Raw genomic sequence first — 25,821 nt, 5'->3', positions numbered from 1 at the left:
CATTTCAAGATCTCTTTCCTCACCACTTCTTTCATTGTCGGATTAAGTCTTCGTTGAGCATCAATAGTCAGTCTAGCATCGTATTCCATAAGAATTCTATGCATAACTATCGATGGGCTTATTCCTCTGTCCAACCTATAGCAGTTTTATGAGCCCTTAATACCCTCAACAACTTCTCCTCCTCTACTTCTGAAAGAAATGATGAAACTATGACCGTAAGAGTCTATTTCTCTCCAAGATAACCATAGCGTAGATGTTCCGGTAAAGCCTTCAGTTCTAACACAAGTGGCTTCAAAATCGATGGTAATGGTCTTTATGGTACCTCGCCCAATTCTTCAAACTTTTAATGCTTCCACGGCTCATATGATTTTTTCCACTTCAAATAACTCAACGCCGCTTCATTATCCTCACCATCTACATCATCAACTGTAAGACTTATTTCAAGAGGATCTTCAATTAATTTTCTTCTCTCTACTACTTCTTCTACCACATCAACTGAGAAACAATTGTCACTTGCTTTAGGATAGGTCATAGCCTTGAACACATTAAATACTACTTCTTCCCCTTGTACTCTTAGCATTAACTCTCCCTTTTGCACATCTATCAATGCTTACCCAGTTGCTTAAAATGGCCTCCCCAAGATAATAGAAACATTCTCATCCTCCTCCATATCAAGAACTATAAAATTAGTTGGAAATATAAACTTATCAACCTTCACCAACACATCTTCTATAATACCACGTGGATGCTTCACAGATCTATCAGCCAGCTGCAATGTTACTGTGGTTGGCCTAGCTTCACCCAAACCAAGTCTATGAAATACTGACAAAGGCATTAAATTAATACTTGCCCCCAAATCACAAAGTGCATGCTTACATTCAAACTCCCCAATCGTGCATGGAATATTAAAACTACCAGGATCTCGTAGCTTTTGAGGAAGTTTCCTTTGCAAAATCGCACTACACTCTTCTATTAACGCTATTATTTCATAATCACCAATCTTTCTCTTGTTAGACAGAATCTCCTTCATAAACTTCACATAGTTGGGCATCTATTCTAATGCTTCTGCGAATGGTATATTGATATGTAGCTTCTTGAACACCTCTAAAAACTTTTCAAACTGCTTATGTAAATTATGCTTGCAAAGTCTTTATGGATATGGAATTCTAACATGATGCTCAATACTCACAGGTGGTACTTCTTCTTCCATGCTATGGTCTTCAGTAACCTTTTCTTCATTAGACTTCTCTTCTTCTATGCCTTGTGTATTTCCCTTCTGACCTTCTTCTTCTGACTGATTCTTCTTTGGCCCTTCATACCTTGTTCCACTCCTCAAAGTAATAGCTTGACACTGTTCTTTAGGATTAACTTCTGTAGTGCTTGGCAAATTTCCTTGAGCTCTATTAGACATTAAAGTAGCCAACTGCCCTATTTGAGTCTCTGAACTCCTTATGGACACCTGGTTTTAGTCATAAATTGGTTACGTACATCAAGTTGGGGTTCAGCTGGTTTCATTGGCATTGGGTGTGGTGGTCGATTTTGTGGTTGATAATATCCAGGTGGAGGTTGTCGGTATGATTGTTGTTGTTAATATGGTGGTTTATTTTGGGAAGGTTGATATTGTGTCTGAGGTGGAGGGTAAGGTTGTAGAGTGTTTTGATTATTGGACCAGGAAAAATTAGGATGGTTCTTCCAACCTGATTATTGCCGAGATACTTCGACATGAGCGGGAGCGCTAGGATCAAGAACCACTAGAATGGCGAGCGTCTGTGAATATATTATTTCTAAATACTGCTTTCAGAGTGGTAGCTTAATTTCAAGTTGTTTTACTTGTTATTTAAGTTTGGTTTATGAGCTGGTTATTTGCTAACCAGTCATTTAATTTTTAAACAATTTTTGTTGTTTCAGACTCGTTATTAGACACGTTTTGTCCTTTTTAATTTACGAGTAATAAAAGAGATTATGCGCAGCGTGGTCGAATCTTGCAACAAATGTGCATGTGTGTTAATTATCCGAACAGTGTTCAGCTGGTCGATAAAATCAAGCAGTGTTCAACTGGTCGATACATTCAAGCAGTGTTCAACTGCTCAAATATTTTCCATATATTCTATGTGTTTCAGGAGTAATTAACTACTCGAACAGATTCGGTCAAGTAGCAAGTGACTAAGGATCTTTCAACCCTCGATCACTTGGGGGCACATGGGTATACTGGTATATAATTTAAAACAGGCAATAATAGCACGAGTTAAGATATCTGTTTTTAGGCAGACTTGTAAAAAGTCCAAAAAGGTCATTAAGCTAACTTGTTTGACAAAGCTTAAGTAACTTGGAATTTTTTTAAAATTTTCAAGTTAGAAGCAGATATCTGTGTGACAATAAACATTATGCTCATAAAATGTTAGAGCAATAAGAGTGTGAGAAAGTGTACTTAGTATGGACGTATGAAATGTCTAGAATTTCTGAGTTAGATAACTAAGTACTCATGAGAAAATATAAGGCATACATCAGAGTGACTTTACTATTCGCAAAAAACTTATAATGTTTTAAGTCTAAAGAGACTTAGAATGTTTCAAGTTAACAAAGAAAAGTAAAGTATAAATGCCAACAGCTCGGCTGTACGAGAAAAATATCAAAGCTGCTAAGCAACAATTGTCTTCACAAGAAAAAAGAGTAAACTACCGGCCAGGTACAAAGTTTAGCTGATCAGGTGCAAAGTTTTCTTGGTCGGGAGAGTAGATACAACTTCCCTGGTCGGCTGAGCATATATCACTGGTCGAGTAGGAAATTCTGTTGTTGAGCATGACTAACAGCGATGAGTCCATGGAGTGAATCAAACAAACACGAACAAATGAATGCAAAGTAAATACAACTTAGTGAAAAAATATCTTTGAGAAGAGAAGTCAATTTTCCGCAAGATTGATTAAGAGAAATCAATCTCTCAAAATACTTTTGAGAGATTCGAACAAGGTGTTTTGATGGTATTTGGAGGGATAAGTTTTAGGCATATGCTTAAGTAGCTATGCCATATGCCCGATCGGTTGGGTGGTGGCCGAGCGGATGCCGAGTGTGCCCGAACAGGCCCGCGCGCGCGTCCGAAGGATGGTGTCCGAGCGGCTTGGCTGCGTGTCTGAGCAGCTGGGGCTGCGTCCGAGCGGGTGTTGGCTGCATGTCCGAGCGGCTGGGGCTGCATCCGAGCAGCTTGGAGTGCGCTTCCGAGCGGATACAGGCAGCATGTCCGAGCGGATTGAACATGTCTGATCGGCTGGGCAATGCTGTTGCATCCGAGGAGACAGACACACCGAGGGGCTGCTGCAGATGCGCATCCGAGAGGCTGGCATGTCCGAGCGACTGGCTGGGCATCCGAGGAGCGTGCCCGTTCGAGCAGCTGCATGCGTCCGAGCAGTTGGGTGGTGTCCGAGTGTTGGGGTGCATGTCCGAGGAGCTGCTGGCCAGGCATGCCGAGCAGATGGAGCATTTTCAAGGAGCTTGGCACATCCGAGGCTACATGTCCAATAGGTTGAGCATATATGTGGAGTGGTGTCCGAGGAGCTAGGCAGGCATCCGAGCAGCAGGAAACAAAGCACCCAAGGGTCAACAGTTAAGAAATTATTTGGATCCCGATGACCAAATAGGCATTTCCAATCAGCTAAGCAATCACAAGTTTACTCAAAAACGTGGAGCAAACATGTTTTCCTACTCATGGGGTACTACAACAAGATCAAAAAATGGAATTTGAAGAATACAAAAGTGAAAGTTACAGACTAGATGGAAGCTTTTGGATGACCTCAAAAACATTTTTCTAGAGAAAAAGTTTATCATACGAGTAAATCATATAATAAACTTGGGGGGCAAATGTTATCCCCAAAATTTCAGTTCGATAATGTGGCAATCAGAATTGACAAGTGGCAATGCATGGTCAGTAAATGGCACATTAATAGTCAATAAATGTGTTGACTCTTCGGAGTTGTGATAAAGTGATCGGACCGACCTGATAGAATTTATGTCCGACCGGTGAAGATTTTTGACTGACCAGTTGGGAGTTTGGCCGACCAGTCAGTCGTTTTGACCGACCAGTCAATTTTTTTTTGGCCAACCAGTCAAGTGTTTTGTTAGACCAGAGATGTGTCATGCTAGACCAGAGATGTGTCATACTAGACCAGATGAGTGTCACGCTAGACCAGAGATGTGTCATGTTAGACTAGAGATGTGTCATGCTAGACCAGAGAAGTGTCATGTTAGACCAGAGATGTGTCATGTTAGACCAGAGATGTGTCATGTTAGACCAGAGGTGTGCTAGAGGAGTGCTTTTGCCTATGCTTACCGGTAAGTTGTCTTGTCCGACCAGTCACTTTGGGGATGGATTTGGTCGGTACACGGATCAGAATCTCAGAAGTTACCGTCTACTTCAATAAAGCCTCGGTAATAGCTTCAACCCGAATCATTCTCAACTACCGCGGGAATCTCTCAGATATCCCAGAATAATAGCTATATTATTGTAATTTAGATTTATTTATATTTTATTAATTAAAGTCAGTTGGAAGAACCAATGACCCGATCAAAGGGAATATCTGATGTACGATCCATGAGCCTATAAATAAATGGCTCATGGCATCATTTTGGGGATCTGTTCTTTTTAGACTGAGAAAAACTCTCTAGTTTGGAGACTTTTGGACTGTTACTTGGGGTATTCTTGGGGTATTATCTGAGAGAGTTTAGAGAGAGAAACTATGTATTTTTCTACTTACACTTAAGAAACTCAGTTGACTCAAGTTCATCTGATCTTAAGTGTAGGATATATATCACAACTCCAAGTGGATTAGGCTATTACCAATAAATTCGGGCTGAACCACTATAAAATTATCAGTGTTGTATTTTCTCTTGAAGGTTTATTGTAGTTTTGACGTCTACTCGTCGTTGGCCAAAATCATGGTCAACAATAATCACATAACCGAGTGCAGTTTCTTACTTTTGATTCCGATAGCTTTGATAAGTGAAATCGACCTTCAAGCATGATCCCATCCGAGCCCTAGCATACACCTAGTCACAGCCATAAATTAGAACCATCACTAAACTTCAATTCCGTAACCTAACCTCGGGAAGCCCTAATTCCACCAAACGGGGTGGTGGAATCAAACCCCGAGCCCCCAGGCAAAAAGCCTAAGAAAATACCCAAAAATCCACTTCTAAAGGCAGGGTAGCGCTACAAGCAGAGACAAAAGCCCCTCAGGAAGCTAGCATAGCACTGTAGCGCTCCAAGGCTAGCGCTACAAACAGCAATCTTCAGCCTCTGGTTTTCTCCTTCGAATTTCCTCGAGCCAAAACTCCCTAAAACCCCTCCAAACCTCAACCACACACCAAATTGAGCCTACCATCCTCTACATCTCATCCCACATAGCCCAACAACATAAAACTTAGCCACATGCACCATCAAACAAAGAAAACAAGAATTGAACTCAAAACTCAAGAACTCATCAGAAAACCAGAATCAACCCAGCAACTCAGATGATCAAGCTCAAAAATTCTTCCTTTAATGGGGAATTTGACCTTAGGTTGCCCTTAGTATCCTTCCAGCCTTTAGCTCCTCAATTCTTCAAGCTCAAACCTATTAACTTCCATTTAAAAATCCAAATTCAAAACTCAAACTCACCAAAACTCAAAAATCTCAACATAGCTTTAAACCTTACCTTTATTTGGGAATTAACTCCAGCTAACCCTATTGATTACCTCAAGAACCAAGGTCCCAGCTCTAGCCTAAGCCTCCATTGAGTTACAGCTTCAGAAACCCTCAAGAAATGGTGAAGAAAGAGGAAACCGAATGGGAGAGAAAGAGTCCCTGTTTTTCTTCTTTCTTTCCTTCCTTCTGCTTCTACTATTTTCTACAACTTCCACTAAGGCTAAAAACAGAACAAAACTTATCCTTTTTTTTAACCATCCAAAAGACCATTTTTCCCTCCCATTACCTAAGCCTTTAATCACTCTAAGGGCATTTTGGTCATTGTTCCCAATTCCCGCTAATTCCTCGAGTGTCCCTAATAATTACCGCTTACACCCTGACACCTACCTAATCACCAATTATTTCTCTCAATGTCAAATAGTCTCCAATATATTTCCTGAATTCCCAAAAATACCCCCAGGCTCCCCCGAACCGGGTATAAATCCTCACCATGACTTTTTCGCTAAACCGCTCACTAGGATCGCCTCGAGTCACAAGCTGCAAATATATCCACATAATAATGTGGTCTCAACAATTTATCACAAATATTTATATTTATGGCCTCAATGGGCCAAAATTACAAATATGCCCTTATAATCTAATCAGGGCCTACATGCATACTAATACTCATAATCATGCATCTCATATATCCATATAATCATATAAGAATGCTTATCACATAATCACGTATTTAACCATTTAAATCACACATAATCCAGTTATGCCCTCCCGGCACACTAATCAAGCTCCTTAAGCCTTATTAGTAATTTTGGGTCGTTACATAGTCAGTAACATATTAAAGTAAGGAATCTTTAATGAATGGTTACTAGTACGATTTGTTAATCATACGAGATGCAAGTAATCTAGATTCGGATTACTGTTGTGGATAGCCATCTTAGTAAAGGTGTTGTACATAATATAGATTATATATGATAGGAATGATCAGAATTAAGTATCTTTATAAACTTTTCGTTTGACGTAAAGATTTAATTCTTGTCATAATAGATGATTATTTGTAGATCAGTCAAAATCCTAAGTATTCATGAACTCCTATTTATGTTTATTGGATCTTTTGATTCACTCGTTAGGGTCTCTTAGAAAATTGAGGCTAATGACTTTTTTTTTTTTAGATTCAATATCATGGATGGCTGGGAACATGAATTACAATATTGGAATCCATGCTTTCCTAACAGATCGAATATTGGTTCCCTTAAGGGTTGATTCTGGAACTGAATAGTTATTGAGCTCAAATCTATAATAAGATTATAGATTAATTATTCGCTAGTGAATTAATGGTACTTAAGGATCAAGAAGTAATTAGAAGGGTAAAACGGTAATTTTGACCAGCTCTAATAAAGGAACCAATAATGGAGGACAGAACTACATATATTGATTATATTAATGGACTACTAGAGAAAACTCTGTAAATATAATGCTATAAATACTTAGAGTGCAATTCTATATTTATAGTGGAGTAATCATGGAATTAATAAATAAGATTATTGGATTAAAGAGTTTAAGTAATAATCTGATTTATTGGAGCTTCGTATTATAGGTCCATAGTCCCCAGATCACCTCTGTCCTACACTGTCAAGGGTAAGAATGTCAAAAGAAGGATTTGTTAAGTGAAATGACTAAATTGCAAAGGAATTAATTTTCTAGGACAAGGAAATAATTATTTGATAATTATGGGTAATTGATTAATTGTGAATCAATTAATTATTTAACTATATAATTTTTATTTTGAAAACCTATAGGTTAAAATTAATGTTGATCTTGTTTTGATTAATATAAAGAGAGAAAATAATAAATATCTTATTTATAATATGATATTTATTTATTTAATTTTAAAATGATATTTTAAGATAAAATTAATTTTGAATTAACTGATATTTATGTTGGAATAAATATCTTGTCGTAAAAGTTGATTAAATAAACAAATGAGAAAATTAGGACAACCCTAATAGGGTTGGGCGACACACACTGTACAGTACAATGTGTGGCGCCTAGTGTCAGGGATTTTATCCCTGGGATTTGAATTTTTAATTTCAAATAAATTTGTTTAATCAGTTATTTAATTATTCTTTTTAAATATGATTTAAATAGATAATTAAATGAAAATATCTAATCAGTTTTAAATTGAATGATATTTTAATTAAATAAATATTATTTAATTAGATTAAATATCTTTATAAATCTGATATACGTGATATTCAGAAAATGATGGATAATCAGACTCTCTCTCTAAAGCGATAGTTTTCTCTAAACCTGAAAACTATTCTAAACCTTCTCTCTGTCAAAATTCTATAGATCATATGTGTTGAGTACATCTAGGGAGTCACATAAATCAACATTTTGAATCCTACGTGCCCACACACGTTCTTGTGTGTTTGATGATTGGTCTGGAAGATCAAGGTGTGAGATCTCAGAATACTAGATAGGAAGATCATTGATTTATACAAAAAGACTCAATGACACTTGATAGGCTGCAAGAGGTAATTCCTGATCTATTTATATGTGATTTAATATTTATATATGTATATGATCTTGGATGGTATTAATATTTATTAAAATGAGTCCATATATTCCGCTGCGTACCATTGATTTTGTCATTTCATACCAACATATATATATATTAAAAATGTATATGGGACGGCAGAATAATACTTTAACTTGATGTTCTTGTTTTTAACATAAAATAAACTATTTCTCTATCATTTAACAACCACTCCTAAAAAGTATACAATGGTCACATTAAGGTTTTTTTTTTTAAATTAAAAAAAAAATTGTCATACTAAGCTTAGGCATCAGTTTTAAAATAAAAAAAAAAATATTACACACTTACATTAATAAAGGTCACACTTACTAACACTACACTAATACAGGTCACACTTACCAACACTAGACTAACCCACCAAGCCTAGTGTTGTACCCAAAAATACAAGCTGAATTACTCAGCACGGGGTACAGTTGGTAGACAACTGTATGAAGAAAGCACACATATAGAGCATTGCTAACTCTGGGGTGAGCAGCTCGAGTCAACTTGACAGCTTATGACAACCAGATAGTCTCCAGATCGCTTCTTGTGCTAACAACTTATTTCATGATATGCATCGCCCAGATTGCCTCCGTAAAACTCTGAACGTGACCTGTGTCAGTTCAAATTAGTCCTACGACACCCAGCTCGCAAAAAGTGTTCACTTGTGGAAGCCTGGTCATGACGTACAGTGAAGGATCTCAAAAGACTCGAAGATTCTTTATAGGCCTCATAAAGGCCCATATTTTATTATGCATTTATTACCCGATATAACGAATATGAATTCAATAGGCAATCATATATTTATGTAAATGGGAAGTTACCCAAAATTTTAAATTACCATATTAATGTACGGTTGAAGGGGTCAATTTTTTGTATACAAAAACTCTATTGAAATTGTCATCAACAATTTCTTCAACAGTCCTAAACTAATCAACAAGAGTGACTCGTGGACTATGTGGATTTTAACCATTGAACTACGTAAAATCATGTGAGCATTTTGCACTCTTATTTTTTTTTCATTTCTTATACATTCAGTTTACAAAAAGTCTAATCTCTCTATTGTCAGATTTCTAAATCCCTTGTTGTCGAAAAACTGCGTCAACACCTAGTTTTTCAAATAAACAAATTGACAAAATTATACAACCACATTAATAATTGAAAATCCAAAAAACTTACACAATCACATAACACATTAATATACAGTATTTTATACACATTTGGTTGACATATATGAGCAAAATGATACAGCTAATACCACTTTAGGTTTTTACAAATATTTTCTTAGGCTTATTTAATTAAGTATATGTTACGTAGGAAATACATATTGTGGGCTCTTTATTTATTTTCATATAATTTATATATTATCAAATAAACATGCAAAATCCTAAAACATGCTCCTATGAAATTGATATAAATACAGAGTAAAGTAAAAACTTACATTACGCAGCGGAATTGGAACAACTCCTTCCTTCAATCCCTCTTACCCCTTATTCCTTTCTGTAGCAGAGTATTATCAAGAGATTGAACTAGCTCAGCAACACAATCTTCCTCACCAAGCATTTGATCAACTTAGAACTAGTGTGGGCTGGTTCTCAACACATGAGATAAAGATCTAGAAGAAAAGAAGAGATAGTGGCTAAGAAAGGATTAGACTGTCTAGGTTTTCACTTACCCAATGAATCAACTGAGACTGACTTATGAAAACCCTAGATATCATATTCCTTATATAGGCAACTTAATGGACTTTATTTAAATTAATTAAAATAATAAACAAAAAATAAAAGCATTAGGCTGCCATAAATGGATTTGGGTCCAATCTCTTTGTTTTCAATTTAAATCACAATTGGGCCTAAATTCAAATTATTTTATTTATTTATATTTTAATTAATTAATTAAATCCTAATTCAAATTAACTAATTATAATTTGAAACTTGATTTAATATTATTTATTTATATTGACACCAATTTATCAATATTAATAAATTTACCCAAAAATTCTCTTTCATTGTCTAAATCTCATATCTCTATAAATTTTCCAAAGTTGACATAGTCAACTTTAAAAACCCTAATTGATAATTAAATTAATTAATTGAGACATTCTAGAGGATTTACTCAAAGGTGATGCGAGGACTATGGATCCATGAAATCAAGCTCCAATAAAATATCGTGAATTTATTTACAAATAATTTCACTACTTTATTAATTCCTCGTGACTACACTATAGACTCGGAATTGAACTCTTGAATTCATAGAACGTATTTTCCAAACCATAAATACATTATAACCATTATAGTCAGTCAATCATCTATCGATGACTTACTAACGAGATGGGTGGATATTACCGTTTTACCTCTCATCGGTATTTTATCCTTAACTCCCACTAAGTTCTTTATAAATGATATTTCTGTGAACTTAATCACAGAAATGAGATCTCAATCATTTAACATTTTGAACAAAGCAATTAAGGAAATCATATCTTAATTTCTAATGCAGAAATTATAGATTTCATATCTATTATTAATACTCCCACTCAATTACAGTATTAAATCTCCAAGATGTAATTATGGGCTAGACTGTATGGTAAGCTGATAACGAACAAGTCAAAAGATTTAAATAATATAATTAGTAGAATATTATCAATCAGAATTGAGATCGACTTAACCTATGGTCAACGTTGTGACATTAATTAGATTCGATAACAACGATACTTATTTATCAATCAATATCGGTCCTAGTTTGACGTAACCAAAGACATCTGATATTATCTACTTGGTCAATGCCTTGGACAAGGCATCACACCCTTGATGTGTAAGTAGATCATATCGTAGATTGCCTAATCAGTGAAAATACAATGCACTGATCTAATCTTAGGACTCGTTCTTTTGAACATATAATTACAACTATAATTCACTGTGACCTAGTCACTATAATTGTAATTATCCATATGTTCGGGATTTTATAAATGTTTCTATTATTTCAATAATCATGTAATAAAACAAACAAGCAACACGGTTGTCAAACTAAATGATTTCTACTACTTTTATTGACAATCTGAAATCGTGTTACATGCCCGACATAATTTTATAAGGACATAAAACCTAACAGTATATTGCACAACTGCTCGGCTACTCACCATATGCGTCTAGGACCTGAAAAAAAATATACATTTTATTTTATGTCACTTCAAAAACATAATGACTAATAACTGTATAATGTGAATGGTTCATACAGAAATCTAAAAAAATATTACGATTATAGTAATAAAAGAAATGATACGGCAGAGCACGTTATTGTAACTTGCAGCTATGAAAGTCCACTTAATACACACAATGTTCATACACTCAAACCAAACCATAATAACACACCAAATTGCAAGCCACTTGCAAATTTCGAAAAGTTCTGAGTTTTCATCAGCTAATTTTAGAGCACCAAAATAAATAATCATTCACTAATCTGTGGCACTGAAGCTACTTTCGGCATATAAAAGGTAACATATACATGGACTGCAACTTCCCAATCAAAAAAAAAGTTATAACTATGGTTCATGTTTATCAATTCAAAAATCCTATTCCTGCTTTCTAAACCATTTTCCTCTGAACTTAAGTTTGGGTGGATGCAGTACAGAAGTGGTAGTGAATGCATACTCTTCAATTTTATGGTCGTCAGTATTGATTTATATCTAAACACCAAGATCTATAGAAAAAAATTGATTTTTGTCTTTGAAGTGCCAATAATTATCTTTAGAAGGTTTGTTCGAATGAAACAAATTCTTCTCTATATTTTTTTTATTATTAACACTTTTCTATTTATACAAATAATTGACAATCCTTAAAATATTTGACAATCCTTATGCTTGAAAAAAAATTGCTACTTTATTTTTCTCAAAGTATTTTTTTTATTCACTCAAACCAAGATGAGGAACAATATATAGTACTCAATGTCAAACATTCTCTTTTGATAGACTACATGTGCAATAAGTACTAGCTAGATGTATACCTTGTATGTATATCAATTTATTAGTCAAAGCCATACTTTTTTCTTTGTTCATTTTTTGCTTGGAGAAAGCCACACAAAGAAATCCTTAGCTTTGGATCATGTTTGGCAACAGTAGTACTACTTGAGTATAGTACTTTTAAAGTTATACAAAGTAATTATAGAGACATGCCCATATGGATTAGAGTATTACTTACTATTCTTATTATTTTCTTGAGCCTTCTTTATTATTATTATTATTCGAAAGAACAAAGAGAGGGTAAAATTTGATAGACAAGAATTATGTTGAAGCACCATACGGCTTTGTGGTCCTGTGGCCCATATAAAAGGCATTAGTGTAGGGATATATGCCCTTAGAGAAAAGCTCTCTCGACATAGGCACTGTTTGGACATCGGATTTAGTAGGGACAAACAATTTGATTGGTAAGCTTCTGAGGATCTTACATGGTGTGCAAATGAAGGGTCCAAATCGATCGTTGAACTACTCTCAAAAAGGGCTAGCAATATAAGGTGCATGCCAATGCTCCCAAGATCCCTTTTAAACCCTTTTTCTTTCCAATTCTCAAGTCTCTTTATTTTTGCTTTCCAAAAGTTAAAATCATCCAAACGAATCTTACGAGACCCTTCCTTTTTGCCTTCGGCTTCTTCTTGAAATGTCTTTATTATGTGACGCATTAATTTGGACTCATCTAGGGGTTATATACGATCGAGTCCCCTTTGCCAGCAATATGGCCTGCAAGTATAAAAGTATTAACCACATTTTAGTTTGCAATACTAGAGTAGTAGATGGGTATGTGTGTAGTGTTTATACGAGGTAACTAAATACTTAATTGTTTTGCATCAACTCAAAATGTGGTAAATGACCATAGACACCTTTATAAATAGTAATCTTTTTACCTAATAGCATAAGAAGACAATTATTAGCAGTGAAAAAACAAAATGAGTCCCATTTTCCTTTTCTTATCTTTTCCACTTTTGCAAGAATTACTAAACAAAAAGCTTACTAGTTAAGCCCCCTTAATAATGTTAATTTTAATGAATCAAATTAATAATTAGTTAAGCCCCCATATATTAATTTGGCTTTTGCATCGTTACACCAAACTTGAAATGAAATGTTGAGTAGTGACAAGATCTCTGGTTTCGATATGTATATATTCATGGAATAATGATTGAACTATTTATTGAAAATTATTGATTTGATTCATATCAAAACCCAGCCGCATGCATTGTTGGCGGCGGTCATCAAAGCATGCATTATAAACAAGGTTTGGTTCTGTAGATCATTGATTATGAAGAAGTATTTTTATTATCATGATGATGACTGTCTAATCTGTAATCTCTAACCGAAAGTGCTTATAAAAATTAGCATATTTTTAGAGTTCAGTGCTGGTCAAATCAAGAACAAAACTTGACCGAAAGTGCTGTGACATGCATGGGCGCTCAAACCAATTAATCACCAAAAGAGGTGCTTTAAACTCACCAACAAGAGTGACCTTTTACCTTTTATATGTAATGTTTTCATCATTTTCTAATTTCTATTAATTATACGGCGATCATATTGGTGGTCATTATATAGTTAGCGTACGAGAATTAGAAAAGAAAATAGAGATCAATTACGAGAGTTTCCATATATATATGTGTGTGTGTGTGTGTGTGTGTGACAAAGAGAGAGAGAGAGAGAGACTGGAGTCATAAACATTTTAGTGCTATGAATACTCTATTGCATTTTTCTTTCAGGATATCGATGATTCGATATGAAGTGACTAAAAATAAGCCGTACTCATTGAACCACAATTAATTAGAATTTAAGAGTATATTATTGTGCATGGTACATATATTCGTAGCCTGAGTGGACATATTATCGAGCGCAATGAAACTAGAAAAAGACCCATCGATGACTGGGGTCAACGTTAAATAATATACAACGATTACCAAATAATAATTCAATTCTTATTGATGGAAAATAGAAGCAATTATATTCTAAATCACAAATAATCAATTCTCTCATTCATATCGCATCACCCACTTTGCGATCACATCGATCTGATGTCATTAGGCCCCTCGAATTCGGATTGTTTTTCCTTGAATATCGTTTAAAGAACCAACAAAAACAGTAACCAATTAGTAATTAATTTAGTAATAGTATCTAACTAGAGTTTGACCAAGATTTCCACATATGGACCAGTAGTCAGTCAAGCAAGCAACTTTTACTGATACTACAGTTGCCCCAAAACACGCAAAAGCATCTTGATCAAGAGAGTTTCTTGTGATTACATACAATTTTAATTGAAACAACATAAAACGTTATATTAATAAGTATATATCTTGCTACATGAAACATCAAATCCCATAAATGGAACTAGTCCTGTTTAAAAGAGCCAATAAAAATTCACGCACACATCCCAGAAAGATCGAATCAGGTTCCATCATCAAAATCAAGCTCAAACATGGCCACATATCCATGTGCTGTCCCTTTTGTTACATCACACACACATATATATATATATTTATATACATAGATAGATATAAATGAGTTCGTTCCCTCCCATTATTAGATCATTAATGAAGAAGCACTACGACTACTTAAGAAATTTCCCTTTTGGGACACAAAAACCAACTTTCTCAACAAGTTCATATAAGAAATAATAATATTAATGGGGAGCGCAAGTGTTTTGAATGTTGAGTTCACAAAAACAATAAATTAAGATTCTTGGAATCGAAATGGATTCTATGGACCAAAAGATTGAATCTTCATCAAGTGAGTATAGTGGTTGAGGATTTACAGACAAAAGCTGTGTGTCCCTCTCTTGTTTATTAAATGCGAATTTTTCTTGCTGCTGGGAGTGCCCACATGTTCCCTTTATACAATATAATATTAATATCAGAAAACTATAACACACACATACATACATACATATATTCGTTTTGGATCTATTGATCAACTTTCTACAAACATATGGATTTGAGTTTACACGAGAACAGTCTTACTTACTGTAACTGTTCTTATAGCTAGTGTGTTGTGTATACTCTCGTTCCCAAAAGAAAGAAAAAAAAAGTAAATAAATTTTAATAATTCCAAATAAAAAATAAAAAAAAGCTTTCAGCTTTGTTTGTCCTTCCCCAGGTGACTCCAAAATTAATATAGTGATACGATAATTAAGTTATCAGTGGTTAATTTACCTTCTCCAACAGATTACTGTGTAGTAACATAACATGGCTTATTAGATTTTAAGATGAAGAACAATATAGTAGTAATGGTATAACATGCAGCATTTATATTATTATAATTATTTTAATTATGTAATTATTGATGAAAAGGAAAAATAAAATAGAAAGGAAAAAAGAAAAAAGAAAAGAAAAAGGAAATATCATTGTCTGTACAGACTTCTGCAAAAGTAAATGTGCAAGGGTAGTATGCAAGAAAGAGCAAAGACTTAGCAACAGAAAAAGACCAGAGAAGAGGTCCCATGATCAGCCTTTGCAGTTTCAATATTTTGATCATTTAAAGTTGCCCAATGCTAGTAGCTAGTACCTAAACCTTCACAAGGGAAATTTAAAAAATAATTTTTATAAACTAAATAAAATATAAAGACTTATCAAAAAGTAATTAAAGAGTTTCCTGGAAGATGAAGAAGAAGAAGAAAATGAAAGCCGCAGCAAACAAAAGTTCTGAGAAAAAAAATCCCAGCTATGAGATCACATTAGTATGAATGAAGAACCAATCAACCAAAAGGATCTTTATTCTTGATACATATAAGTATAAAAAGAAAAAGAAGAAAAGAAACGGGTCAATAAATTAATTAAACTAGAGCTACATAGGCTATATCTATAGCTCATTGAATGCTATGATATCCACATATAATACATCCAAAACAACAAAAACAAAGTGATGTCTTACTTGGATTGAAACGAAAAAGATCAGTTAGAAGAAGTAAATGTTCAGTGACACAGACACATATACGAGATCGAACACGTAGGAACAAATGCATTAAACGGAAAATGCAGCTTCGCACACGTTTGCCTCCCAAAACAATTCACTAAACTATACAAACTTACAAATGAGGTCATGATAATGAGATCAAGTTATACACACAGTACTTCCAGCAAAAAAAAAAAGCTACACATACAGTACTGTAACGTATACTACTCCATCTTAGAACTCAAAACGCTCAAATAACAAACATTTTCCAGGCTCATCATCAAACTCCTGATGTTAAGTAAGAACTACTTGCATCTCAATACTTAGTTTACAATAAATAAAGAAAACTATGAGTACGGAACAATAGATTTTCCATGCACTAATAATATAGAAAGATATAGAAGGACATTGTCGAATATTAATTTAACCATCAGCAATAATCTAAGTCTGAATCAAGATGTGATCAAATGTTCCATTCATTAAAACTACAAAACTCCACCCAAAAAAAAGAGAGAGAGAGAAATAAAAAAACCCTAAAAACTAAATAAAATCCCGAGAAAACTAGTAGAATTTCTCGACAAGTGATCACTGATCAGTCAGCAGCAGCAGCAACAACAATAAACATACACACATTCCCGCTTCAAAACCTTGAACCCGTACCATCAACGTTAATTCTTTCTTTCAGTGCAAAGGTAGAGAGAGATAGAGAGAATTAACTTAAATAATTTTAAATAAGAGAAAGAAAAAAACAACACCCTCTCATTCCGTTTAGCTACTAAAACTACACCTAAACCTACTTAGAGTTTTGGGACCAAGAATAATAACATAATACCCATGATGATAACTAATAGTTTCATATCATGATCAATTTTTTTTTTTTTTTGGATTTTCTTGGCTTTAATGAGCTAATATTACTAATACTAGCTAGCATTTTCACCCTTGTGTGTTTTCTCTTGTTGTTTTTGTTGGGTTTCTAGTTATGATATGATAATGATCTCATCTCTCTAGGGTTTCTTACCAAGAGTGTGCTTGTTGTTATGCATCCAAACCTTGAGCACCTGACGCCTGACTCCAGTCTCGTTACAGAACTGCTGCACCACCGCCTCATCTTGCTTCTGAATCCTCCAACCCAACCTCTCCGCTAAAGCCAACATCCTATCCTTCTGCTCCTGGCTGAACTTGGTTCGAAACCGCCTCTTATTCGACGACCCAGACCCAAACCCGAATCCGCTTCCTCCTCCTCCGCTCGGGTTCGAAACGTCCTCCTGGTCCTCACGGCTGTGACTACCGGCTCCGCCGCCTGATGTCGAGGGTAGAGCCAGCGGCCTATGGTGCGGCGCCACGTGGAGGTACCCGGTGGGAGTACGGTAGTAAGGCGACAATTGTGGGTGAGGGTAGTGGTGGGGCACAAGGGGACCACCGTAAGGGTCTGCCGTTAGTCCGCCTCCACCTCCGACGGAATCGGTCTCCTTGCGGTGGAAGTTACGGTGGCAGCTGCACGCAGCGCATTTTAGCCCGTCCAGTGTGCCTTCGGCGCCGGCTGCTAGGAACTCGCCGCAACCGTCGAGGGCGTAACCTCCCATACCCACGGCGTGGTTCTTTTGGCACTCTCTGTACCTCGGTTTCCTCGGTTGAGCCGCGGACTGAGCCATCACCCCCTCACCGGCTGCAGCTGCTGCTACTCCACCCGAACTCGGCATTTTGACTCGCCCTGATCCCGAGTTACCCAACGAGTCGTAACTCGCCGCCATCTCCATCTCCTCATCGTGCTCCTCTTGATCTTCGAACTCCATTGATCAACAACCCCCCACCACTTCAAAAATCTGTAAATAAATTAATTTAAAAATGAAAAATAACCACAACCAACTTATATATAAACTAAGCTGGAGTACTTAGCTAGCTACCCAAAAAAAAAAGTGATAGAAAGAAAGAAAAGAAAAGAAAAGAGAATTTGGGTATAGTTTCAGAGGAGAAGATAAAAGGAGGGAGAGAGTGTGGCCATCAATTTAATTTAATTTAGTTTTTTTTATTAAAATTAGAAATAATTTTTGGGTTTAGCTTCTCTGCAAAAAAGAGCTGTCGTCCCTCAAAGCCCTTCATATACTTTCCCGTTTTCTGAATTCTACCAACACCGTTATTGGTAACCGGTTCACCCGGTCACTTTCACCTCTTCCAAATTCCAATTCCAAATCTTTGTCACTCTCTCTCACTCACTGCGCGGTAAAACTTAAAAAAATTATGCAATAAAGAAATTCCCAGTAGTCGCGTGAGGACGTAAGTGATCGTACGACTATCACCTGCAAAGCGCAACAACAAGTAGTCAAGCAAGCAATATAATATAATATTATATTATATATAAAATATATGTGTGATGTAGTTTCTAGTTAGCAAAATCCACGCGCTGATGAAGCGCGTAGGAAAACGATGGACTGCACCGAAACCTTGCGGGTCAGGTATCCGGATGTGTGTCTTTCTCTTTGCACGCATTCCCGTACCTGATACCTGAAACGAACTGGCGGTGTGTGGAACCCATGTTTTTTATACTTAAAATATTTTTAAAAAATTGGAAGAGAAGAAAGAGGCGGCGCGTGCGGCGACGCGTGCAGCACCCCATCAGAGTATTGATGGGGGAAGTGGCCGGGTGGGGCTGAGCCTTGTTGAGTGAGATGGAGGTCCGTTGTAGGGTGGGAAAGGAGAGAGAGTGTGCTGTTTGCGTGGACAATGGCACGGAATTACTTAGGAAAAAATAAATTGTCGGCATTTAAGGCAGCGAGCTGCCTACGTGCGCTCTTCTCCGACATGCGTGACGCGCTTTTTGGCGTCAACCCAAACCCCATTTAATTATTCATCTGTCTCTCAAAACACAAACCAACAAAAATACATATTTTAAAAAAAAAAAATACAAAACAAAACAACTGATAAGATGGGGAGTGAGAGAGTGGCCGAATGGATAACACGGCCGAGGGCTTGAGAGCGTGATAAGAACGCGCCCCTGGCTGTGAAGCTAATGACAGTTGAACAGTGGTGTTGGGGGAACTGGGGTCATCACTCACTCACTCATCTCATGATCTCAATTCAATTCAATTCAATTTAGATTTCACACCCCAGCTTTTGAGTTACTAAACAATGCATAGACACAAATAATGTTGTGAGAAAAGCCCATCACATCTCTCCTTTCTTTTTTCTTTTGCAAAAAAATAAAAATAAAAAGTAAGATACGTACGCTTTTAATGTTTCCACTCTGAACCAAACTCTATTGGTGTCTCTTCTCATCTCTTTCTCTCTCTTGTACCCAATCTTATTTACAGTTGTGTATATACAGACACAAATGTATATTCAAAACTTAACTTACTCACAATTAAACTGTCACAATGTCATGTAACATCCAGGAGTTTTTTATTTTATTTTTATTTTTTTTACATCCAAAAAGGGATTCATGTATTGAACCTATGGTTTTGATAACATCAATTACTTCATTTATGAATTAATTGAGTTTCTCACGGTACTAAGATGTAACGATAATAGAGTGCTAGACTTTTGGAACATACAGATGTCAATATTTCATTTGTATTCTATACAATTGTTAAGAACTCCCTTATATCTCAAGTCCTCGCTATGTAATTCTTTTTTCTTTTCATGTATTTACTAATAAGAGAAATTTTCTTCTTTAATTGTATTATACTTCTGCTTTTGAAATAAATTGTAAAATTTTGGCTAGATTCAACTTCTATCATTTTAATTCTTTTAAGAAACTTTTTTTATTATGTTGGGAAGTTTTGATTTTGGATTTTTCTCTTCAATACATTCTCAAATTGTCTTTTTAATTTTCTTTTATTTTTAAAAGGAGGTGTTATAGTTGTGACATGTCACTATATATATATATATATAGCTCATCCTAGATTAATGCCTCTTTATAATATTATTAGTATTAAATTTTTTAGCTAATTGATTAATTCTTTCCAGGAGAGTTGGAAACTTCCCCAGACTTCTTCCTTAACATTGGTTTAGTGAAATGAATTTAGAATAAAAATGTGATTATGAATATAAATGAATTTTATTGTTAATTTGGTAGAAAGTTGGACTAATTATAGTGAAGTACAAATTATTGTGTTTGATTTCTAGTGATATTGAATTAAAATGATCTTTAGGGGTGTTTGGTATTGGTATGACTTGGGTTTGGTTTGATGTGAATAGGAATGTCAAATCTAAGTTATGTTTGATAAATTTATTTTGAATGGTTTGGGGTTTGTGATTTTAAATGTGTCTCATTCTTTTAGTATAATTTAAGGGTAGTCTTAACAATTGAGTTCCACATTCCTTTATTTTAAACTCTCTCTAATTCTACTCTCACAAACTCAAACCTCATACCAAACACTTTCTTAGTATTTTATTCACAAAAACTCATTAATTTTAAAAAAATACAATTAATTTATTAAATTATATATGGGTCATTAAATAATGTTAATATATAATTAACCACGTGGAATTAATGGAAAGATGAATAGTTAGGGGAGCAACTTCAAAATGATTGAATTGTTTTCTAAAGGAATATAATTTTACTCCCTTCTAATTTTTAAATCATAAATATATCCACAACATTGATATATTGTTTTAGAGTTAAAAAATTTTATCACTCATTCAAATTTTGTTTTCTTTCCTAGTCAGATTTTATTGAAATACATGTTCCGCGCGGTCCAATATTATCCCAATCAATTATTTTTATTTGACATTGATGACCTTATGAATACTAGGACAATTTTTCTATAGGGGTTTCACTTTAAGCTTTATCGGTAGGGTTCTCAGTATTTCTCGACCCGTGAACAGTTTTCGGTGCGATTTTTTTTATGACCGTATATATTGTAGCTATTTAGAGCACCCTGCAAATTTTCAGAAAATTCCGAATAGTTTACAGTACCGAAAATAGGTTCAAACATGTTGTTTTCTACGCCCATAAAAAAAATTAGTCACGCGTGCAACAACATGTTTGAACCTAGTTTTCGGTACTGTAAACTATTTAGAATTTTCTGAAAATTTTCAGGATGCTCTAAATAGCTACAATATACACGGTCATAAAAAAATCTCATATATATATATGGGAATTCTCCTATAAGGACTTCACTTTAAGCTCTACCGGTAGGGCTCTCAGTGTTCTCGACCTTTGAACAGTTTTCGACGCGATTTTTTTTTATGACCGTGTATATTGTAGCTATTTAGAGCATTGGCGTAATTTTTAGAAAATTCCAAATAGTTTACAGTACCGAAAACTTGATTCAAACATGTTGTTGTACGCGTAACTAATTTTTTTTATGCGCGTGGAAAACATGTTTGAACATAGTTTGCAGTACTGTAAACTATTCAGAATTTTCTAAAAATTTGCAGGATACTCTAAATAGCTACAATATACACGGTCATAAAAAAAATCGTGCAAAAAACTATTCACGGGTCAAGAAACACTAAGAGCCCTGCCAGAAGAGCTTAAAATGAAACCCTATAGAAGAATTATCCTCTATATATATATATATATATATAAATATAAAATTTGGGATGGGAATGCTAGCTATTTGGACCACTGCTTACTTAAATAATCGATCGGAATTCTTTATTTTTCCCTTTTCTATTTTTAGTCATTTATAATATATATACATGGTTATATATATATATATTTGTGTGTGTAAAGTCAACCTTTGCATTTAAATTTGTTCGTGATGGAGTCAAAGAGCCCCATACATTAATATTTATGAATTTTATCATTGAAATGTAGTATATTTGTATAGATAGCTAAATAGTGTACATGGATGATCAGTGTCCCAAATCAGGAATTTGGTAAGTTACTCGCACAATCCCATTATTTGTTGTTTCCCTATATGATCACAACTTTTATCTTTAATAGATATATCTAACTTTTCTTTTTTGACAAAAATATATTTAACTCCTTTTAAGACAACATTATATATCAATTTTTTTACCACATGTTCGCTAACAAAGTTTTCCACGAATTTGGTTCAATGAGTTGAAAAGAGATTATATTTGAGAAACTGAACTCCATACATATTTATATATAGCTAATTAATTGTATATTAAGTATACAATATTTGTAATTGCGTCTGTAACGTAATCACAATAAGTTCATGTAATAGAATGGCCATTAAGCTATAATCTAATTTCGCTTTGTTTTAGACTTCTATTAAAAGATTAATCTTATAAGATATTTTTAAAAAAAGTATCAAACACTACTTGATATGGTACTAAATGTGTGCTTAAATAGTGTCAAAGGAAATTAACTGCATAACTTTGATACTTCAATATTAGACACCTTCAACCACAATATTTTTTTTGCTAAGATATATCAAACTTTTTTATAATAAAATATTAACTAGCGGTTAATTTTTATTACGATAGTCAAAAACTTGTTTATGAATCTGTCACATCGATTGAGAAATTGGTATATTTATATATTATATTTAGTCATGAAAATGCATGGTTCTTAAATTTTTAAAAGGCGAAATTAAGAAATGAGCTGGAACAAACTTAAGTTGCTTATATAATTGCCAAATATATTCCATTTGAGTAATTAACTCCTAAACTTAATTTTTTTTTACTTAATAGTACACTGCCGCCTAAGTTGATTAGTTTTGACTAACATATAATTTATTCAGCTCGATTGTTTAATTTTATTTTTTTTTTCTCATCTTTTTCAAATTCTCAAAGTCATAATTACAAGATGTTTCTGTAATTAATTTTATATTTCCTGTGGTGTGCTTTCAATAATAATAATAATAAGAGTAATAATAGGTTCTATTAATAGTAGTACTATATCCTGGCTAGGCAACATGCTTCTGAAACCTATACATTAGGTTCCTGACTTTTAAGATACAATACTGAACTCTAATCTAGTTCACTGTGAGCATATATACTTCTAGAATACTGTCTTTTTTTTAGGGGAAGAATACTTTCTTCACCTTGTTCAAAATAAATAATTTTTTTAAGGACAACTTCTACTAGTATATCAAAATTTGAAAATATAATCTAATAATGTACTTTCCTTGTGTTGATTTAATGGAACCCTACAACGAGTCGTCATTATAGGGTACCAAGTATTTGGAGGGAACACGAGGCGAGTGCTGACGTTACAGCGATAACATGTCGTCGTTGTAGGGTCTTCGTCGAAAAAAAAAAGGAAAAATGTTTGTCTATAGCGACGACCTGTCGTCGCTTTAGGATGCTCAAGAAACTCAACTGCCCAGAGTTGGTTGCCTATTTGCACCCCTATAGCGATGACATGTCGTCCCTGTAGAGTCCTCGTGGAAAAAAATGGGGGAAATACGTTATTCTAGAGCGACAACATGTCGTTGCTATAGGATAGGGAGGAAACTTAACCGCCAAGAGTTGGTTGCCTATTTTTCACTCTCTATAGAGTCCAATTTAATCCACTGGTCAGTTATTTTGTACTATATCGCGACGACATGTCGTCACAATAGGACCAAAAAAACGTGGGAAAAGTAAACCGCCAAAAATTTAAGTCAAATTTTCACTGTCTATAGCGACGACTTGTCGTCTTCACGTAGCACACGAGATGATTTGCGTACTATTAACAATCCTACAGCAACGAGTCCATTTGAGTGAAACAGTGTGTTTGATATCAGCGACGACTGGTCATTACCTATAGCAACAACATGTTGTCGCTATAGGTCACAGCGATATAACCCCCCAGGCATAGCCTTCTTCTTCATTTTCTGCAAAAACTTTGAACTTCCAGAGTTTCTCCACTGCCTCATACTGCCGCACGCCGCCGTAGGACGACCCCCCAACCCATTTTTTTTGCAGTTTTTCGTGAGGTTCGTGAATCTATACCATACTCTATATTGTGCCCTTAAAATTGTAGTTTTTTTTAATATATGTGTTGTATTTGGTATAAATGGGTTTTTGTTTTTTTTTTCAGATTTCATTGGAGCCCGAGCCTGAGCTCTTGCCTTTGGATAACTCCCCAACCCGAGCCCTTAGGTGTTGTTTTTAAATTTTGTATTGATTTTTTTTTTTTTTTGTGATTGATTAATGTATTGATAAAGTGTTAATTTATGTTTTCAAATTGTGTAATTAGTTATTCTAGATTGTGTTTGTAATGCCCTGGTTACTCCAAGACCGTTACTGTGAACTTTAAACAGTACTTAACTCGTTAAACGAGTCATTTGGTTATAAACGTGCATCTAGGTGTTATTAATAGGCTAATGTGAAAAATCTCGATCAAAAGGAATGGATATATTTTATTTAAAACATAAAACTATACATGGGCCCATAAAAGTGTTTACAAAGTTATTTACAATCCAAAATGGTCATTGCAGTGTAAAAATTACAACCCGCCGACCTAAGCGGCAAAAATATGGTTAACCCCTAGTTCCTCTGAGAAACACCTTGGTCGTGGTGGTCAAGCGGCCGCATATGTACACATCGCTACCTAAGCTCTCCACACTAGGCTGGGTGAGCTTTTCTTTCCCTTTACCTGCACCACATAGTACCCGTGAGTCAAGGCTCAGCAAGAAAACTTATTACTGCATGTATGTAATATCACTAAATGATTATGGTAATCATTATGGGGCTTACAGCCCTAATCAGATAGTGAGTCACAGTTTGGGCTCTGCACCCTAATCAGATAAGTGGCTATTAAGTCATACTCTTAATAGATGACTAATAAGTCTATCTCTAGGGCTCTGCACCCTAAGCCACGTGACATTCAGTCACCTGAGCCTTTTGGCTCTGGTTTTATGTAACTAGTCTTTAGACTAGACAAGCGCTTTTAGTTTTCATTGAACTTGGGGTCGATCAAGCATTTCATGCTCATGGTGATTAGATCTAATCATTTCAGCCTGTGTTAAACACATTAATGTCGTTCTTGACTCTTAAGCTAATACCATACGACTAGTGCTCATATCACCGCTGAACTTGACTGATAAGTCACATTTCAGGATCAATACTAAACACCATTGTCGTTCTCTGACTAATAAGTCATTTCCATACACTAATAAGCAAAACTGCTATGCATTTACTATGCAATCAATGTCAATATATAGAGCACTTAACATGCTTCGTCAATAACCATGCATGTCACATACTGGGTGCAGTTTTCTTACCTCTGGTTTGAGCGAGAAATAATAAAAGGACGACCTTTAAGAACGATCAGTCGTTAAGTTCCTTAGCAGTCACCTAGTCTTAACCAATATGAAATCCCATCAATAAAAATAAATAATAAAAGCTTCATAATCTAAAACCTCACTCTCAGGGCCTCGAATCGTACTAAAACGGTTAGTAGATTCGATCCCGAGCCTTAGGAAATAAACCCTTGAGCCTAAACCCTTGAAAAACTCCTCCCTGGCACAAAAGGAAGGGGCGAGCCATGACTTGGCCTAGTGAGTCGCGGCGCACCCCCAAGACAGAGAGCAATCTGTCTGGGGTACCAGGGGCGGGCCGCGACTTGGCCTAGTGAGTCGCAGCGCGCCTGCCAAATAGAACCCAGGGGAGGCTCTAGCTTGGGTCCAAGTCGCGACTTGCATGAACTTGGTCACGACTTGACCCAGCGAACCCAGCTCCCCTGCCCATTTTCTCAATCCAAACCAGCCAAAATCTTCACCAATTAAATCCCAAAATCACACCCAAGCATCACCA

At 35.3% G+C, this 25,821-nt stretch overlaps 2 protein-coding genes across 2 annotated transcripts; both read right to left on the bottom strand.

Annotated features, from left to right (window-relative positions):
- Positions 1-343: 343 nt before the first annotated feature.
- Positions 344-1,051, bottom strand: LOC133833284 (uncharacterized). Its single transcript, XM_062263438.1, has 2 exons — positions 719-1,051; positions 344-589 (listed from the first exon to the last, which is right to left on the bottom strand). Exons 1-2 carry the CDS (start codon positions 1,049-1,051, stop codon positions 344-346), a joined length of 579 nt encoding a protein of 192 aa, XP_062119422.1.
- Positions 1,052-16,518: 15,467 nt separating this feature from the next.
- On the bottom strand, positions 16,519-18,423 carry LOC133806033 (zinc-finger homeodomain protein 1-like). Its single transcript, XM_062244170.1, has one exon. It carries the CDS (start codon positions 17,955-17,957, stop codon positions 17,169-17,171), a length of 789 nt encoding a protein of 262 aa, XP_062100154.1. The 5' UTR covers positions 17,958-18,423; the 3' UTR covers positions 16,519-17,168.
- Between the last annotated feature and the right edge of the window lie 7,398 nt (positions 18,424-25,821).

This window comes from Humulus lupulus, chromosome 1 (genome assembly GCF_963169125.1).
Source record: "Humulus lupulus chromosome 1, drHumLupu1.1, whole genome shotgun sequence".
Taxonomy (NCBI): Eukaryota; Viridiplantae; Streptophyta; class Magnoliopsida; order Rosales; family Cannabaceae; genus Humulus; species Humulus lupulus.
The sequence above is the reverse complement of the archived record's forward strand: the minus strand, read 5'-3'. Positions and strand labels throughout refer to the sequence as shown.

Coding starts and splice junctions, on each gene's coding strand:
- LOC133833284 (XM_062263438.1), bottom strand. CDS start 1,051: ATGCCCAACTATGTGAAGTTTATGAAGGAGATTCTGTCTAACAAGAGA. Junction 590..718: donor GTATTATAGAAGATGTGTTG/GTGAAGGTTGAT, acceptor GATGTGCAAAAG/GGAGAGTTAATGCTAAGAGT.
- LOC133806033 (XM_062244170.1), bottom strand. CDS start 17,957: ATGGAGTTCGAAGATCAAGAGGAGCACGATGAGGAGATGGAGATGGCG.